General features: G+C 40.2%; 1 protein-coding gene across 1 annotated transcript in view; it reads left to right on the top strand.

Moving 5' to 3' along the window:
* FMRFaR (FMRFamide Receptor) overlaps window positions 1-20,447 on the top strand; it is a 514,845-nt gene that overhangs the window by 390,903 nt on the left and 103,495 nt on the right. The window contains exon 2 of the mRNA XM_071595760.1: window positions 9,650-9,809. Within this exon, the coding sequence (XP_071451861.1) occupies window positions 9,753-9,809 (57 nt within the window). The 5' untranslated portion in view covers window positions 9,650-9,752. The remainder of the gene's footprint in view (window positions 1-9,649; window positions 9,810-20,447) is intronic.

Below are 20,447 nucleotides of genomic sequence, written 5' to 3'. Positions count from 1 at the left end.
AAATTGCACTAACAAAAAATAATCCGCAAATGGACTTCTCCATTTTCAGGAAAGATACTTTTACGGATTATATCTTTCACTCCACGTCAAGATATTATTTCCCACATAAATTAGAGGCATTCAACTCAATGGTCCACCGTTGGACTAGCATTCCCTTGTCCCCACAAAATACCCAAAAAGAATGGCAATAATAAAAATGATAGCTGAAAATAATGGTTTCTGCTCCCAATTAGTTGGAAAGTTGCATCGGAAAAATTAGAAAAAATAGCAGTCACATCCATTTTCAAATCAATCCCAAGAAAGAGATTTCAAAATGGAAAAGAATTCTCTTTCTTGGGTATTCATCCCGTAAAGTGACCAGAACCTTTCCATGGAACAAAATAACACCAGCCTTCTATAAGAAAGGTAACCTAGGGAACCATTCATCCAACGGCAAGGACGAAATTCGCATCATGGAAAAGAGAGGATTATATTGCATATGAGCATGTATTGTGTTGTGAGTGCTCTGCTATTTACATTGGACAAACCTGGAGGAAATTCAGTTTGCGTGTGAAAAAACACCACGCTTGTTCTAAAACTAAAATCCTTCTTCCATTTTGCCAAGCGCCTTATGTACAATGACTACGCTCCCGACTTTGTTCCTCTGATTGTACATTTGTAGAGGAAGGGTTTGAGATTAGTTGCCTTGGAACGGTTGGAAATTTCCAAGAACAGTCATTATAAGGGTATGTTAGTTAATGACCTGACCTATTCCTCCCGTTCCCCCCCCTCCCCTGGACCTCCCTCTTCATGCGGATCCGTGATCAGCGGATTTGAATGGAACCAGTTTTGATTTATTTTCTCGCAGTTTCTTGACTCCTTGAATTTTCCTTACTACCGTACAATTCAGGAACACGATTTTCTGCCAAGTATATGCATGTCCAAGTGTTATGATTTTTCTCCATAAAAAGAAAAAATCCGAGGGGTTTACTTTGCTTTGTCGTTCTAAATATTGACATTCGCCACATTTAAAGAATGGGTTACTTAATTTTTTCGCACGCATATGCCTCCATCTGGTCCCTGGATGTTCCTTCGATTTTGAACGTCTTTGGCTGTTGCTGCAACCCTAACTAAATTCTTTGGATCACTTTCCGTTCATGTGTTCCAATCTTTTCCTACACAGCTCTGTACCATTTTGGCAGTTGTTGTGGTAGAGAAATGAAATCATCGGAGTTTCACGCGTCATTTTGATGTTGCTTGTTTCTTATTTACTTTGCGCTTTTGTTTTAACACTCATTTTAATTTTCAAGAGAGGAATAAGAGAACATAGGTGTAGTATTCCCTTGAGAGGACTGATTTGACAGTTTTACCTTTCACAGGTTATCCTTTGTCGAAAAAAATGATTTAATTCATTTTGTGAAATCCTTAAAGGAAGTAAGTCTATTGATAAATTGTGAAATACTTATAAATAGTTTATATCTAGATTAAGGCATCCAATTCTCGACCTTTATCTTGTGCGTTAATTCCGAGCTAGCATGAATGAAGTAAGCAAAGAAAGTCGACCTTCAAAGTAATGATTGCATTAATTTACTTAGGGCATATAGTGTGGGAGGGAATAATTGATATGCATACTATATGTATAATAGGCGATTTACTTTTAGCAATCCTTCGATTGTCTGTCAACAGATGGTTTGCACCATTCAATGGAAGCCTCTCCTCTGAGTACCCGATTAACCAGATGTACTCGGCACATGCGAATATACAATCTACATCCTGCGTTCATCTTCGAGTGTGGAGCGGCCATCCATCATCAACTGCCATCGGCAGTAGCTCTCTCGCATTTTGGGCGAGTGGTAAGTGGTCAGCAGGATCCAGCGGGGTAGTCAATCTCGGAATGACAAAAAGCTCATCACCGCTCTGAACCATTCAATCAGTGCGCATGGTGATTTTGCACTCTGAGATCATGTTTCATGAGGTCGTAACAGTTGCGATTCTCACGCCGTTCGTCATACACATCTATTCATAATTTAAATTCAGTCGTACAGTGTGGAGTGCCAATTTCAATCATTTTGATTAATGCCGTTGGGTCCCCAAGCTCGCGAAATACATCACATCTGACTCTTTGGTGAATGATCTTCGTGTCAGTCGGATCTTTTAACCTTTGTGATAGCGATCGGAAGCATGGGGAGGGTAATTGCGGCGCATATTTTGATGGCAGCGTGATTTCGGATGAATAATGAGTAATGAATTGATGGAATTATGATTCTCAGACACCCATCCTCTCGAATGACGCAGAGTAACAGGATTTTGCTCGGCATTCTACGATAATGCGTTTTACTTAATGTTATTAAAAAATATTAAAAGGTTAAATATTGATTAATATGCACAATTAAAAGTAGAGGGGTGGTTAACTTGAAACATTTTTCATTATGGTTTCTAAAGCATAAAATTAATAAAAAGGATTTTAGGTTCCATATCGTCAAAGTACCCATACCTGTGTTATTCGAAAGGCTTATAATGTTTCATTCATTGTACGGAAACGATAGTACGGAAAAACTCACACGAGCGGCACGATAATGGGCTGACACAATATTACACAAATAGAATAGAATAGCAACATTTAAAAGGACACTCACACGGTAAATTGTTCGAGCTTTCGGCCCTCTCAGAGGCCTTCTTCAAGAGACACTCTCTTGAACAATTTACCGTGTGAGTGTCCTTTTAAATGTTGCTATTCTATTCTATTTGTGTTATATTGTGTCAGCCCATTATATATATATATATATATATATATATATATATATATATATATATATATATATATATATATATATATATATATATATGTATGTATATATATATATGTATGTATATATATATGTATGTATATATGTATGTATATATATATATATATATATATATATATATATATATATATATATATATATGTATATATATATATGTATATAATAGAATAATATACAGCGGTGGGGACGAGAGCCAACGAGGAGTTGCCATAGTATTAAATAAAGAGTTAGGAAGAAGCGTAGTCAACGTAGAACAGGTAACAGACAAAATATTACTCACAGAGATGAAAGCAAAACCGACGAACTTGGTTATTATTCAGGTATACATGCCACCGAGCAACTGTACGGAAGAGGAGGTCGATAGGATGTACGATCAATTAGAAGAAATAATCGCGGGTGTTCCTGCAGGGAAACATTTGATAGTGATGGGGGATTTGAATGCGACGGTAGGCGAAGGAAGAGATGGTGATGAGGCGGGAACTACGGTTTAGGCATGAGGATTGATCGCGGGGAGAAAGCAGTTGAGTTCTGCAGGAGACAGGGGTTAGTCATCAACAACACTTGGTTTAGACACCACAAAAGACGCAGGTATACATGGAAAATGCCAGGTGACTCAGAGAGGTATCAGCTAGATTATATTCTGGTAAGACAAAGGTTTAGGAACAGTGTGATAAGTTCGCACAACTTCCCGAGAGCGGATACGGACTCTGATAACAATTTACTTGTTATGTATCGTACGTTGCAAAAAGATAGAGCAGGGACGGCGGGTTAAAACATGGAAAATAAAAGCATTAAATGGATTGAAAAGGAAGGAGCACAAAAAGGCGGAAAAGGAAATTATGGAGGATGATAAAGGGCTAATTTCTGTCGAAGAAAATTGGAAAGTATCAAGAAAGGATATATTCTATTGTTCCAGGCTTCACTTCGTGGAAGTATTTAATATCCATACTAAAAAGAAAGACTCGTACTTTTCCACAGATTTTATTATACGGTACAACGCGTTTCACCGACTTGCGGCATCATCAGGTACCTGATGGACTGAATTTCCAATTCACTCCTTGCATTCCTTCGCAATCCCTGCATTCCCTTGGCTGACTGACAAACTAAAGCTTGGTCATCTGCGAACCTAACTGACTTTACGAATATCCCCCCCTCTTTCATTCCTACCTCCAGTTTTTCCCATGTCTCTTTAATCATTTCCTCTGTATATAGGTTGAACAGTAACGGTGATAATGGGCAACCCTGCCTTACACCTCTTCCTAACACTGCCCATAAAGACTCCTCGTTTCCCACCCGCACCTGAGCAGTCTGAGACATGTATAGGTTGCGGATTAGCCTCCTTTCCCTCCAATCTATTCCTATTTTCTGCAATATACTCATTAGTTTTTCCCAATTCCCTCTATCAAACGCCTTTCCGAAATCTACGTAACAGGCAAATACGAGGGTCATCCGGAAAGTAGTACCCGTTCGTGAAATAAAGACACAAAAGTAAATATTAACAAACATAAAAAATTTTATTTGAAAGAGGATACTTTAAACTACTTCTCAACATAATCTCCAAGCAAATTAAGGCATTTGTCATAACGTGTGACAAGTTTCTGTATTCCTGCTGCATAGTCCTTCGCCGCCAGCTCATTGAGATACGCGAGGGACCCATCTTGCACAAATTTTTGCATAATGCAGATGGTGTTTAACAATTTCATGAACAATTGTTCGAGAAACATTGGGAAAATGCTCACAGATGTCATCAATTGTGACGCGCCGATCGTTCCTCACGAATTCGTCAACTGAGCTCACCAGTTGGTCTGTAATGACAGACGGTCTCTCCGAACGCTCATCGTCGTGTGTGTTCCCCCTCCCCATGTTGAAGTTGCGACACCACCGCCGAACAGACGACTCGTCCATTACATTGTCTCCATACACCTCCTTTAATTGGCGATGAATATCACATGGGCGAACGTTTCTTGCATTGAGGAATTTAATCACTGCCCTCACTTCACAACTGGCGGCGTTCTCAATTTTTTTAAACATTGTAAACAATCACAGAAACAACACAGGCAATGCTAGCGTCACGCAACTTGGCTCAGAAAAGGCAGACAAGCCACTGAAGCTATCTGACCTCGTCCAGCGGCTACTCGCGTCGTCAGCACTTCATGCGGCACGAACGGGTACTACTTTCCGGATGACCCTCGTACCTCCTGGTTGTATTCTATATTCCTCTTGATTAATAATCTCATTACTGCAATGGCATCACGCGTACCTCTCCCCTTCCAAAACCCAAACTGATCATCCCCTAAGTAATCATTTGCCCTACTCTCTATCCTTTTGTTTATGATCCTCAGAAGAACTTTAGTGCTTGGGATATCAAACTTATTGTCCTGTAGCCCTCACATGATGTAGCCTTTACCTTTTTCGGAATAGGAACTAAAACTGATCTCACAAAGTCTTCCAGCTAGATTTCTTCCTCATAAATACTACGAATCAGCCCATATAGCCTCTTCCTCCCATATTGGCCCAAACATATATATATATATATATATATATATATATATATATATATATATATATATATATATATTATGTTTATTATATATATATGTAAATTTTGAGAATATAGACACACAAAGAAAGAACATTCACAATATGTGAGTGTCCTTTCTATATTCTAAAAATCTATATCTTTGTTTTCATATATTTGTGCGTCGCCGAAGAGAGTTCCATTTCGAAGATATATATATATATATATATATATATTTATTTATTTATTTATTTTTTTTTTTTTATTCACATGGAAATAGATATCAAGAAAGTGGATAGGAACACCGAAAAAGGATGATCACAACAGAGGAGGGGAAGGCGGAATGAACCAGAGCCCAAGCGTAAAAGTATATTCTTGACCGGGACTTGAACACCGGATCTTTCCACTTGCCGGGCGGATGCTCGAACCTCTTGAGCTGTCCAGGAAACGTAATTGACACTGAGATCTGTGGGTGTTATTTGTCACCAATTTCCCCGATATGCGTGCCATGAAACGCCCTGTTCGGTCAGTGTTGCGTTTTTCGCAATGGGATACGGATGACTGCGAGTGAGTGCTATCTCAACGAAGATGTGTGTGATTTCCCGTCCCTTGTCGCACCGCTCGCGACCAACCCGGAGCCCATCCAATTCCAGGATGGCCTCCTGAGGCGAACTAACCTTACGGGTGTTGCCTTCACTCCAGATATTACGTATCGCGGGTTGCCTGGATGGAGATTCTCTCTTATTATTTTGTCCCTTTATGCGACACCCCTTGATTAGTGGCCGGTCGGTGGCGTGTCCTCAAGGAAAATACTTCGGCCTTTACGACAACAGACATCGGTGGCTTGTTTCTCTCTCCTGAAACGAAGATCGACGTGCCGATCTTTATGCGGTCATTGAGTTGTCAAGGAAGGATCCCTTGCACTAAGCAACAGCCTATTTACGCTGAAATATCTTTAATCCGTGCGACGCGTGATGTGCTGGCGTCATGTTTCGTCGTCCTGTTTTCCGTTATCGCACCGCAAATCATGGAACGTTGATACTGAAACCCACACCAATTAATAGTTGGTTTAGATTCCTGTACTCGATATGCACACACATTTTGAAAAAAAAAATTAAAATTTATCGCACCTATTCCACGAATACATATCATTATATCACTAATAATGAATTAATAACTGCAATGTTTGGTAATCGAGAATCATTTATATTACTTCGTAAATACATTCCGGTCTCGTTTCAAGCGGAATTTTAATTTATGCGACTCGTTAAATCCACTTATACCATCTTTAATGATGTCTCCAAACGACTCCTCGCAATCCCTATTACATTTAAAAAGTTTCTTCATTGTCTCAATAATTGAATTGAAAATAAGGATTTTTCTTTCATTTAATCGAAATCCATGCGTGAAATTCAGGGCATCAGTAGTCAATTGAGGGCTCATTTCACTATAGCGGTTTCATTTCGTTCCTCCATTCACGTCATTATTGACCCTTCCTCTGAAACAATTTCTAATTACTCCTTATTTCAATGCTTCAGTTGAAAATTATATCAAAATACTCATTCGACAGAGAAACATTACCCTGATAATCTGCTATTGTGAATCAATTTCGCCCAAATCTGATTTATTTTATGTTAAATCATAAGTCGAATAATTCTCCTTGAAGGGGGTCGTTTATCTCCTTTTAAATATTTTTTAAAAGAATTATTTCCATTGCTTTTTTAGCAATGGGATCTATAACCTTCGCTTTTTAATGCTTAAATTCATACATGCTTGTACGTATTAATTAGAAGAAAGCCAAAAATTAATGTGGCATCAATTAATGCTTAATTCAATTCATCCATTTAAAGCGTTATTCCAGCATATGATTAATTAATGGAAATTAAAGCATAGTTAATTTTTTATTTACAGAGAATTTCCAAAGTAATTCACAGTTTAAATCATTTACATCTATCCCCCGATATCATTTACGAACAATACGGTAACAAATAGCAGACATGAACAGTGCTACTTTTGAATCCAGAATATATATATATATATATATATATATATATATATGTATATATACGTATATATATATATACGTATATATACATATACTCGGCCGTCGTCTTCAGAGTCTCTGAAGACGACGGCCGAGCTATCGAAACGTCAAATAACATATTGTGAGTGTCCTTTCTTTGTGTCTCTATATTCCACAAATCTACATCCGTGTTTATATATATATATATATATATATATATATATATATATATATATAAAATGTTTAACTATATGCAATCATTCACATGGGAAAATATGTAAGGAAAATGAATTGGAACACATGTAAAATACGAACACAGGAATGGTGGGGAAGGTGGAATAGAGCATGTCACAAGTGTAAATAAAGGTTTTCCTCTCCCGAGGCTCGAACCACAGACTAAAGGTGCCGATGCTCTCACCCTTGATCGATCGAACTCTGCAAACATTTAATATCCGGCAATTAGGATATTGAATCGTAGAAAATTATATAAAGATAAAATATATAATAGTATTTTTATCTAACTTGACAGATCATTGCAACATCTTCGAGGGAAGGTCAATGAAACGTCTTGGAGTGGAGTTAGATTGTGATTTTTTTTCGTCCCTTACCCGCTAATTTAATGGCATGCAGGCAGCATCTTCCAGTCTAAATATTTCCCGGCCATGAAAGGAAGGGTTGGGGAAAGTCCGATTCCGGCGTAAATCTCCCATCGCCAGGCGTTTTGCACCGTTTGCTATTCATGGTTTCATCCGACACACACAGCGTGAGCTGCTTTCGTAAACAGCGCTGACATTTTTATTTTTCCAAACTGAAATTTAATAAAATAGTGCCCTAAGAGATCCAACTACTCAAGGAAATCGAACTTAAATATTCGTCATGGCGATTCACTTGACTAGCCACTGTAATTCAGCCAATTCTCTTAGGTTTATTATTCCTGTTTTTTGTTAATATGCTCGACCTAGGTATTCCCAAAATTTTAAAATTCTTTAATATTTTGATCTAATTTGAATTACCGGGTAATTCGTGAGTCGATCATGCTCATTGCTTTCATTTTCCTAAACAAAGGTTTTTTTCTTCAATCGAATCTGAATCCACGCGATGGATAGATAGCTGAAACTCTAACATCAGTATATTGAGAGATGATGATATTTAATCAAAGCAAACCTTTCCCGATAATGCGGCGGCCGTCTCTTGGGTTTTATTAGGAGTCCTTTTACGACCCGTATAGAATTAGTCAGTCAGCTTAAAAGAATTATTGCCCTTTAAATGACTTTCGCTATTGGGGATATTTAACGCATTAAATTATACGCAAAGTTCAGCCGCATCAAAATTAAAAGTTATTAAAACGGAGCCTATCTTTTAGTTGTATTGTTCAATAGTCCGTAATTCCGTATTTAGATGCATAGACAGAAGCTATTTGGCTAATGATTTTGACATTTTCCGTTATCTAATTTGAAAAACAGTCTGTTAGGATTGCATTGCTTTCACTCAAATAATTCAAAGTACAGTCTGAGAATATTGTAATCAGTGGCCTTACTTCCAAAATGTTTCTCGTCTCTATCGTTTTTAATTAGAGTACACACTCGTATGTGAGTCTTTCTTATTTTATTTTAGAAAATTAGAAAAAAAGTGGTGCGCGATATCCTCTGATAAAAATACTAAATTGTTAACCAAAGAATGGTTTGACAAGATCGCAGCCAGTGGTGCTATATGACTTGTTGAATATTTATATGTATCCATGCAGTTAATCACTTTCATTCAAGCATCATATTTTATTAATAAAAATAAAGAGAAACATTATTAGGATAAAATGAAATCAGTAATTATGTGTGAGCAATTCAATGCAAAGTATACATAGATAATATAATTAATAATGTTTAAATGAATATACTTTGTAACTTCCACACAATTTTTTTTTTATTTTTATAAAAATTGTGTGGAAGTTACAAAGTATATTCATTTAAACAACATGAACCTCCACAAAGTTGAGCCCGAGACCATAGAATTCATAATTAATAATAATTTAATGTGTTAATTGGGGCGAGCTAAAGACTAAATAGTCCCTTTTTCCGCCTAGATAATATTAAAAGATGCGTGTGTATGTATGGAGGAGTTACAGACGACAGACTATTGCACTACAAGTATTTTGAGAGAAAATCATAATCGGGGAGTAACCTCTTGGAATAATAGGGCGGAATGGGTTTTTTTCATTGCAACCGTAGATTAATTGCCTTATTTAAATATGTGTTCCATTGGTTCACTCATGTGGGCTCTAACCTCGAAAGAAATTGACTCGTGGCTTTGTTTTGTGTTTATTCCCAGGCCTCCTTCAGTGCTAAGACGGGGAGAGTGATTGCGACGGAAGCGGACGAGCATCTCCGGCAGTGACTGCGTGAGAAGAGGGAAAGATTGCTAGTCTTCCGAGATGACCTTGGCCCCCGAATTAAACCTCAGCCAATGGGTTGTCTCCGGATATGCCGAAGTAAGTGACATCAACCCTCACACCCGCAAACCATTCAAGTTAGGCTGGGTGTGAGGCTAAGTCAATACTACCTACAAATCTCATTCCTTCGAGACTTTCATTGGGTATCGTACTCCTCATTCAATATGTGCTTTGTCTCTAAATCCAATTTCTCCCATGCTTACATTCATAAATATTCTACATCTTCCTAAAGAGGGTTGCTCCAGCACGGCAACTTGTGCATGTGAATTTGCATTCTTTCATTTCATTTCGAGCATGAGAGGGAAGCTGCATGTCCCTCTCTCTCTCTCCCACCCCCTCTCTCTCTCTTTCTCCATGGAGACGAGAATGGTGCTACATCTCTGAATTGAGTGCACAAATGCTTTTAGGGAAATTACATTCGTATATTTTAACGTCGCTTCTATCCGTGAACTCCATACGGCGTTCCATCACCCCCCGCGTTTGAGGTGGCGTGGGTGTCTCTCGACAGCACATCATGGTGCTCTGAGTGCGGCCCGCGCTTGGTTCCAGCGACACACACACACGTCGCACTTGCATGCGCGAGGCGCCTGCGCATTCGGTCAGTTTAACGGGATGCCGTCCGAGGGGTGAAGAGAGAGAAAGCTCCCCTCCCTCCTGCACTTGGCTACTCCACTATTGCTCGCTCCTAAAGCAACAAATTCGGGCTATTTCAGTGAGTTAATTACATTGCTCCCCGTCTACTTGTTAAGTTTTATCCTTTTAACTTCCCGGAGATGGAGAAGTTTTCGTCGAAATAAGTTCCAGGCCTAAGGAAAGAATACTTCTTGGAGTGGAGACTCTTTAAGGTGTTCATAGATCTGTAAAAAGAAATATTCGCGCGAATGTGACCGAAAGACCTTACAATACGGACTAAATGATTTCGGAAAGGAATGAAAACAAGGTCCTTGGCTTTCCCGTTTGTTTCATTAACTTTCCAAAAGATTCTGGAAGATAGTTCAAATATTTGTGTAATTTGACTTGCGAGTTCGGTAAATATTTTCGGAAGATTCGATGTTAGGAAGCAGACGTCAGCAGTGAGGTCGAAGGCCGTGAAAGGCTAAATAATTAATGTGAACCACTTTTTTTGCAGGTTACTTTATGAAAAAATGAAATCATGAAAATAGAACATTCAAGGCATCGGCACGTAGCTTACTTTTAGTTCAATATGAAACCTTCTACTTTAATCTCAGTATGTAGATTTGGCGCTCTTAAAAAAATTATTGCACTCCTTTTCTAAGGACTAGTTTGATAAATAAAAGGCAAGAAAAACTTAATATTAATCGGTAGTTAAAAATGTACTCATTCAAAATTCAAATTAAATTAAAATGAAACTGATAATTTGATGGTAAGCGCCCAACTATTGGCTTCATATTTCCGTTTTTTTAAATCTGCTATGATAAAACGAAAATCTGCTTCTGGAGTTGGGTCCGAAATCATTAGAAGAAAAACTTTACAAAACTAGGGTGAATAAATTCAGATCCGAGGTATCGCAAACTATTCGCACTCCGACATATATTGGTCACTTCGATCATGAACATAAAATTCGGGGAATTTGATGCCAGAACTAGCAGACTCAAGGACTCCTTCTTCCCACGGACAATACAAATAATAATACTGGATAGCAACTGCAGGGTTATAGATAGCAGAAATTCCACTTGCCACCCTCAGCGTCTAGGGAATAATTAATTCTAACCCAAATATGTTTTGTTGTCAAAACCCTTTCTTTCCGCATGGTCGCATTAGAATGCCATTAAATAATGTAGTGCTCGTTACAGTGTTGATTACCCTCCTTTGTTTTTTATTTATTTTCCCCTTCCAACCCTCGTCTCTCTCCGCGGGGGGGACCCTCCCGCTACCTGCAGCGTTAGGTCACATTCCCTACCTGTGTCCTTGCCCTGGGGAGGAGACCGCTGCACGTCCATGGGGTAGTGGAATTTCACCTTCTTACTTTTCAAATTCTAGCTTGCTCGTTATAGGAAAGATTTTTATTCCATTTGCAGGCATATATTCGTTGATAGTACATGTATTTGCATGCGTGTAAGTTTGAAAGTTGTTTGCATGAACATATACGGCTCTGTGGATCTATAGGTTTGAACAAATTTGTTGGTTTTGCATGTGGGTTTATCCTATTTTACAGGTGGTGACCTAATACCCGCCGCCACACGCCCATTTGGTGACTTATGGAGTATTGATTAGACGTAAATGGATGCAGCAGGTGTTGTGTATGAAACTTAATGAATAACGTTGAAGATTCATGAAGAACCGTTGACAGATTCAATTGATTCAAAATATCTAATGAATTTGTTTTCGATATCGCGCGACACCAATGGACCGATGATTTGGCCAAAAGGGGTAAATGCGCGGGTAATTGATCCTTGGATGATTTCCATCCCTTTTTCCGAATATTTATATTTATTAAATAAACTGTTTCACAAAAGGTTGAATTTAGTAATGATCCTTGCATAAAATTAATCGCCACAATCGAATTTGAGGCATACGATATTCTTTTACAATGATTTGTTGGCAGAACAATTTCATCAACAAACTTCCCTTTCCCACTGGATAATTGAAAGAAGCCGAAAATCCGAATGTTCATAGTGGAGCGGGCATTAAGGACGGGGACCATTTCGGCTGCCTGCGTATGCAACTGCTCGTTTGTCATTACCAATATTTAATAAAGGTGGAACTAATATTTAACTTTAAATTGTGTTTCTAAATGCTTTGTGAAATTATATGGTCAGAGAAATTAACTGAAAATGTTAAACATCGAAAAATCTTTTGTGCGCATCGAAATTTGGATACTTCTTCTACGTCGATATTTGGCATCATCCCGAGTGCGCTGTCGGGATTTTTCGATTTGTGTGAAAGGGCATTTAAATTTGATCATCTAATACTAATCGTTTACTGATATTTTCATCAAATTCTCATGTCGAGTGAGCCTGGCATTTTGGCAGCATGTGTCCTCCGTGTCTAAAACTCGGCTCCAAATACGCGCGGCGGGTCTTTCATCGTGGATTCTTAAATTGTTCGACATGAGATAATCACTCATCACTCTTGCTTGCTTCCGCTTCCAGAGAGTAGAAGCATCGCATATTTTTCTTTGGAAACTCTCACGATGTTCACCCGTTGTTTGGCTTAAAAAATTGCCTTAAAAATACTCCCGTATATTTTCGGAACTTTTCCGTACATAATGGTGCTTGCTCGCTTTTTGAGCATATTTCAGCCGATACTTTTCTACACCTAGACATTGCATCCGCACAGAACCCCGCGCGGGTGTGTGGCGGTGTGGTGGTTAGGACACCACCGTTCAAAAGGAAAGCACCTACATGCAAATGCATGGATTAGTAACTAACATACACACGTAAAATTAGGGAGATTTATTGTAGAACGGATAGATTTAAAATTTCGTTTTTCCCTTGTATCATTAGAGATAAAAATGCACACGACAATAATCGCGTAGGAGATGACTAGAATTGTAAGTATACATACGTGTTTGTCGATATCCTGTATATTTCTTCCTGCATATTATTCCTTTTATTTAATATCCCCATCTCTTTGACAGTCCTACAGCATGATTTGAATGCGCGTATTCTGTTATTAAATATTGATGCTTGTAAGTACTTTCTTTCCTGTGATTACTGTTGCCCGAGTGCATGAACAAATTAATATTTTTGTAGAGGTAATATGATTTGGTTTTGTATGTGGTTATATTCTAATTTAAGGGTGTTGACCCAGCACCTCCCGTCACACGCTCCCGCGGCAGGGTATTATGTAATTGCAGATGAATTTTGCTCGCTTTTTAGTTCATTTAAGAGTAGGTGAAGCTAAATAATGCGTTATGCGCTCGTGTGTACTTCAAACGAAGAGAAAGGGAAAGGCAATAGTGTTTCGTTTCGAAAATCAATGGATGGAAGACCGCAGAGAGTCCTTTTCTATCATAAGTTGTAAACAAATTTTTAAAAATAAAATAAAAGAAAAAAAATTTATTTTTGGCGCTTTTATTGATTTCCAGCACAATTTCCAAATATTCAGAGGAAAAATCAATATTAGAAGAATGCTGAAAGCACAGTGCAATGGTGGACTAATGAATGAGGAAGTGTTTGGGATAGTAAACTGTCGAGAGTAATCAAAAAAGAGAAGCAAATGTTGCTTGGAGCACATATTACGCCGGGATGACTATCCAAGGCGATCCATTGAGGGAAACATTGAAGGGATGGAGGGAGAATAAGGAGGATTTGAATGCTTGAGCTGGGATGAGAAAGGGCAGAAGTTATGGGTAAATGAGAGCAGATACTCAGTACCGAGTGCGATGTAGAACATCAAATTCATCGGAATCCATCGGAAGATTCCCACTTGAGAGAGAGAGAGAGAACTAAAATAGATATTTAAACAAAACATTTAGAACATAAAATAACATAAATCCACTAGAAGTACCTGAGCCATCATAACCTTCGGGACCCCACCTACAATATTCTTTTTTACTGGTAAGAAGTCAATTTTTTTTGTTTAGTCGAATGGGAAACTGTTTCACGCCCAGTTCGTGGTACCTTGTGAAACTGATACTCGAAAAATATTAAATAGGTTTATTATATGACCAGTTTAAGGTGTATTACATAACCATTCTAAAGTTAAAGTTACAAAAGAATAAATACGACTTATTGCAGAAAAAAAATTCCGAAGATGTTCCTTTCTCGACGACCTGTATGTGGTCCCTCGCCGCGCAATTGAATCCCACTTCCCCGCCACTGATTCGTTGAACGCTCGACAAATTTCCACTGAATGTCCTTTGCGGCAAAGAGGTGTAGGTCATGACTTTGCCTATGAGAGCTCTGCTCCATGTTAGAAGTCGTACATAGCGAGTTTCATCACATGATAATTTTACTACACTCATTATTGATATTAAAATAATCATTAAAAAACAATCAAAAGAACGTAAACAGCTGTCATTCTGGGACCTTGTCATGGGGAAGTGGAGAGACTTGCTCCGAGATGTGACACCGAGTGAGGAGTTATTACTCCTCACGTACCGTAATGGCGGTGGCTTGCGTAGTTCCATGTATAAGACTCTTCTAGTTTGTCCTCGCCCCAGTGACTCCGTCATTCACTTGAGAGACGGATGATTCCAACGATACTGGACAGAAACATCTCCCGTCCTCTGCCAATTGCAATTATTTGGCGAGGGTGCGTGCCTTTGGAGACACCGTAACCTAAACTCGACCTCAGAAGGTCTCATATTGAGGCGATCTCTTCCCTCAATTATAGACCAAAGGGTATGTTGAATAAAACGGGTTCCGAGCCAAATTCAATCCTCCAGTACATTTAATCAGAACATAAACTTTTGAAATCATCTCATGTTGAACATGGTGCGCCATTTTTCAACATGAGATGATTAATGCTAATGTCAATGGTGGATACCTGCCATTTAACCAGTTAATAATTCCCGAAGACTCTACACTCAAAAGTATTAAATAGTTGTTGCGTAAACCAACTCCTCATTTTCTACAAAGTGATGCCAATTTTACTCGAATAAAATGAAATTTTGAAGAACCACCCATACTTGATAAATAGGTATTATGTCATCAAACGTAAGAACTGCCTTTCGCCCCTCATTTGCGTGTCTCAAAATACGCCTCCGAAGGCAATTGGTTAGTGGAAAGGGGCGACAAGAGACTCCCTTCTCTGAATTCCCGCGTCACTCATTCCAAAGGACATTTTGGAACCTCTCATTTTGAAAGCGAAGGTTAGAATTTCGTCAGTAGAGGAAAGAAATCTTCAAAATCGAATCTCACGATTCCATGCATCCAGTAAATATTTATTCCGGAATAAACAACTTAACAAAGTTTAAATTAATTCTTTTTGGCGATATAATGGCACAAATAAGAGGGCCGCTTCCTCCAGATGCATTCCTTTGAGGTACCCAGTTTCCTCTTCATTTCTTCTCCTCCCCACCAGTTTCGAGTTTACTTAAATTATTCGCCCATTCGTCTTTTTGATTGGCCCTCTACGTTTACTTTTGTCCTTCCTTCTGGAATCGCAGAAGAGCATATAGTATGCCTTTAGGTTACCAAACATTTCCACTGTGAGATAATTAAATACCTTTTCATTCGAATGATTCCACGAGCCGGAGGTTACTCTATTCGGCGGCAAACGGTGGCGGTTGCTGGGGGTCCACCTTTGGGATGCGATTTAATCAAAAGTTCCGAACTGAATTCATATCCTAATTACTGCTGCGACTACGTTCCGTTGGTGTGCTGGAGGGAAGAATTCGAGCAGAGGCCAGGATTGAACATCTAGGCTCAGTTCTTTTGCCCTGAGCACTGAGCATTTGCTTACGCTCGTATCACACGTGAACACAGATCGCACGAGCACCGCCTGCGCCCATTACATTTCCTGTGGTTGGAACTTTTCATCATTGAGGCCGATGATTCTTTTTGGGGTTGGCAGCAACTGTTGTTGATTTTGCGTGGCAGATGAAGCGAAAACAACCGCTTAAGTAAGTATAACGCGGGAATGTTTGTTTTTCTCGATGGCCGCCCCCCCCCCACCCACTTCTCGAATCTTTTATTCCAAACGACTCATCTCGCATTCTTAGTGCTGAATGGAGTAGGGATTGCGGGCAGGGGGGTGGTGAAGAGGGGGGGGAGGGGTTGCTGACCCCCGCACTCGTACAAGAGGGACACTGATTGAGTGCGCGCGACGTTGAACAAAGAGAGGACGGGAGGCGAGAGCGGTTGGACGGGGTGTTGTCGTGAGGGGAAGGAGGGGTTGGTTTACAGCTGGGGATTTAAGGACGGGAGAGGCGACCGACCACTGCAGGGGAGAGAAAGACAAAGGGGGGGGGGCGGAATCGAACACCCCGTGGGTGTGGGAGGGTGTTGGAGGGAATCCTGCCGCGAAGGCTCCGAGTCGCTAGGGATTTACGGAGACGTCTGACAAATGAGCATCGTTCAGGTGCTGCGCGCTGTGTGGAGCAATGATCGTCCTCTCCCTTATGGCGCCGCGTCATTATCGTGAGTACTATTATCTTTATCATTATTATTATTTGGGTGTGGGGATTACAAATGAAGAGATAACCTTCGCTCCCCTTAAATGAGACAAACCAAGCTTCACGTTTAATCGTGTAAATATGTCACTTACGGGTTCCCACACACTCTGAAATGCAACGTCATCTCTCATCATTTTCTCTTGCGTTCTCTTTATTTCTCGAAACTGTGCTGTGTGTCACGAGCGTAATTTTTGCGTGTGCATTTTCTCGTATTTCTGGGTGTTAAGGCTCAGATTCACCCAAGCTCGACCAAGAGTCGACCATTAAGCCCTTCCCCTTTAACCAATGGCCCCTCCCACAGGTGTCGACGGCTATAATTAGAAGGTTTTTATTTCTCTGCTTTATTTCTAACCGTAAACATACGTACACCGCATAGAAAAACTTTGAAATAACGTAATTCGGTTTAAATGAGCGTATGGGGTGAAATATCGAATCCAAAGACATCCCATACTTACGAGGAATACTTAATTTAACTGGCTGTTGGGTAATCATTATGGGCAGATTAAGGGAGGAAGATTTGATAAAGATTGCTTCATAGAAATGTCGGAACGCCCACATAATCTGAAACAAGGAAGACGATGAATCAACTCACTCATCTATTTATCGATGCATTTAAATATGCGTGCGTATTTCTGAAAAAGACTCTTTGGAAAGTCTGAGAAACGTGATGACTACGCTTAATGTAGAGAGAGAGAAAACGCAGTTTTATGCTCAAGCACAGGGAAGAAGCACGGCGGGACGGAATGCGTGAGGGAAGTCTCCCAGCTGTTAAACCTCGTGGCCGTCTCCTGAAGAATGCATTTCACTTGCTCCAATGGCAACCCTCGCCTCGGACACAAGGATTCGAGGATGAGATGGAGTCAAAGGGCAATAATACGCACAGTGTGTCGGGTCCTTACACGTTCCGTTTTAGCCCTCGTGTTGGAGGTTAAGTCACGAGGTAAGATGGAGCACGTCGGGAACCATACACCAACCGCCTTCGCTTTGCGCGCAACTCCTGATCGTTCCATCATGTTTTCGTGTCCACGTGGACCGGAGAAGGGAGGACCGAGGCCATTTCCTGAGAGCCGCACGTTTCCCAAAGCCTTAATGCATGTCTTTATAAGGAAACTGCCGAATTTGATTTACGTGTGGACATGGAGGGTTTCCTGATTCCTAGACGGCAAATTAACAAATCCCCCCGCTTGCCTCCTACCCCATATTTCAAAAGCGTAGCATCTAGTTCAATAGAATGTGAAGGCTCATTGCGTTTTATCGGAAAGTGAACCACTACAGAGAACTCAAGACCATTCGAGATGATTGGTGGAACTTGGCGTAGGGTTTGTAGTTGCATGCGGAAGAAGATTAATTGGAAGTTTCAACTGCCAAATATTTCTCCTCGATCGTCTTTTCTCAGATAAATTATTGTATACATTGTTTGTTGTTCAAATATGAATTCAAAATTGATTTTACAATCATTTTTCAAGGGTATATTTACTTATTACGACAGATAATATTTTAAATTGATACATTTTACTTCACCCTGATATTCATAGGTTTCTGAGAATTTATCAGACCATTCCATAAAAAGTAAAATTTGCAGCGATAAATTTTCGAGTGCTGATATCGTGCCGGTGGTTTACTTTGGTACAACCGCGGTAATATACTCGTTTGCTAATCGTTAAGTACTGGAATTATTCACGGAATAGCAGAGTAAAATACATCCATAGCATAAGAAGACTTCAGCTACAAAATCAAAGCATCATTTGCGTGGAGGTGTGTATCCTGAAATAGTTCCAGAACCCAAGCGGGTTATAGCACTGAATTGTGTATTCCATTGCCCGTTACATCGGTATTAAATTCATAAAAAACGTCTTCTCAATCACTTTCTAAAGTAGTTGTTGTAGGAGAGAATGTTTGTTTCTACGATGATGGAGCAATTTATTCTTCTTGCATCGGTCTTTCCAAGGCTAATGAATCATTTTCCCCAATGTGGTTTTTGCACATCGGTCTGCCTTCCTACTGCTCAACTATTTATATATTCATTAAGATTGCGATCGATTTGAATTTTATCTCATGTGTATTTTCAGCGAAGAAAGGTGGACAGGAAAAAATATCGCCCCTGGAATATCAGAGGTTCTCGTTGGGTAATGCCAATTTACATTTTAAATTTGAGCAATGAATATCGACTTATTAAATCGATCATCATAACTTTTTTCCAGAAATTGATGAGCGAATCATAAAATATTGAATCTATTCTTAGCGTTGCGTGATCGCGAAACAGTTTTGATATGAATCGATACATGATTCAACATGCTGGAAGTTACGGTATTTTTAATTGCAACGTTTCACTACACTTCCGAGAGTTGTATTCCAGGCATTTTATTAATTTTTCCACATGTATCAATGCTCTGCTTTATAAACCACTCTTCGGGAGTCGTAATTAATTGGTTCTATTATTTTCTCCCAAACTACCCTGATTTTCAAAGGAGATGCCAAAAAATGGCGATCAGATACAAGCGATAACTTAGTCAACGGAAATGGAGAAAAGTGCAAGTTCGTGGCCCTTCAAGAAATGTAAAATGGTGAGAAAATCGAATTCGGCGAATGGAGTAAATTTACTTATTACTCACGACCTTCAAGGGCCGAGCCATTCCCCCCCCCCTGGCAGCGGGGGTGGAGGGTGGAATAGGGCAAAGTTGAGCCCTGCCTCCGTCGGGCAGGCAGGAGGACTGCGGCGCGGGTTGTGTGGCCCACAGTGGCGGAGAGAGTGAGGATGGGAGAGTGGGGGGAGTGGGGGGGGGATTTGGACGTGGGGCTGTAGGGGGGGGGGGTTGGGGGCGGAGCTGTGTGTGTTCCGGAGGGCTAGTTTTGCGAGGGGGCGTAAGAGCCGAGGCTGCGTGCCATGGAAAGGGAAATTTAGCGAGTGGTGTCAAGTGTGGAGAGGAGAAGGCGGTTGCAGGGTGTTCTTGATAAGGCCCGCGGGGCGGCGTGTGTGTGTGCAGGGGGGCTTTTATTCTGGAAGGAAGTGGAAAGTTTCGTCGGTTTTGTAAGGGGATTCACAGTGGGACGCGGCGGGTGAAGGTGTATGTAGGGAGGACGAGGGACTCTCGCCCTTCCCTCAGGTCCTAGCTGGGGTTGAGGGCTCTCTCTGCTATTAATTTCCCACAGAATCTGTCTCCAATTATATTTTATTCCAAATAGTTCAAATTTTAAAATGCCCACTCATGCCCCATGGCTCTAGTTATCGTTTCGGTAAATATAAATTCTTGTGTGAGTGTTGGATACTTTATAATCAGAATAATTATACAGGGTTCGTCCGGAAAATAAGTGTACTGACTCCTGGGCTGGGCGCGCCGCTCCAGGCGCGCCCAGCACCGCTCTGACGGGCTGCGATTGGAGGGGGGTTTGTTGGCAAGCGACGCTGAAAAAGGCAGTCGGCTCTGAGCTGTGGTGTAGTGAGGAGCTCTGTTAACGCGAACCTCCACGCTTCGACCCACGTCACGGAACCCGATGGCGAAGTTTTTAGAGCAGCGTTATTCCATCAAATTTGCGGTGAAGCTTGGGAAATCGTCTACCGAAACTGTCGGTATGATTAACAAGGCTTACGGGGA

The sequence above is a fragment of the Hetaerina americana genome, unplaced genomic scaffold (assembly GCF_022747635.1).
Source record: "Hetaerina americana unplaced genomic scaffold, ioHetAmer1.1.p SCAF_1, whole genome shotgun sequence".
In the NCBI taxonomy this organism is placed as follows: Eukaryota; Metazoa; Arthropoda; class Insecta; order Odonata; family Calopterygidae; genus Hetaerina; species Hetaerina americana.
Note: the sequence above shows the minus strand (reverse complement) of the source record. Positions and strands in the feature narration are given on the sequence as shown.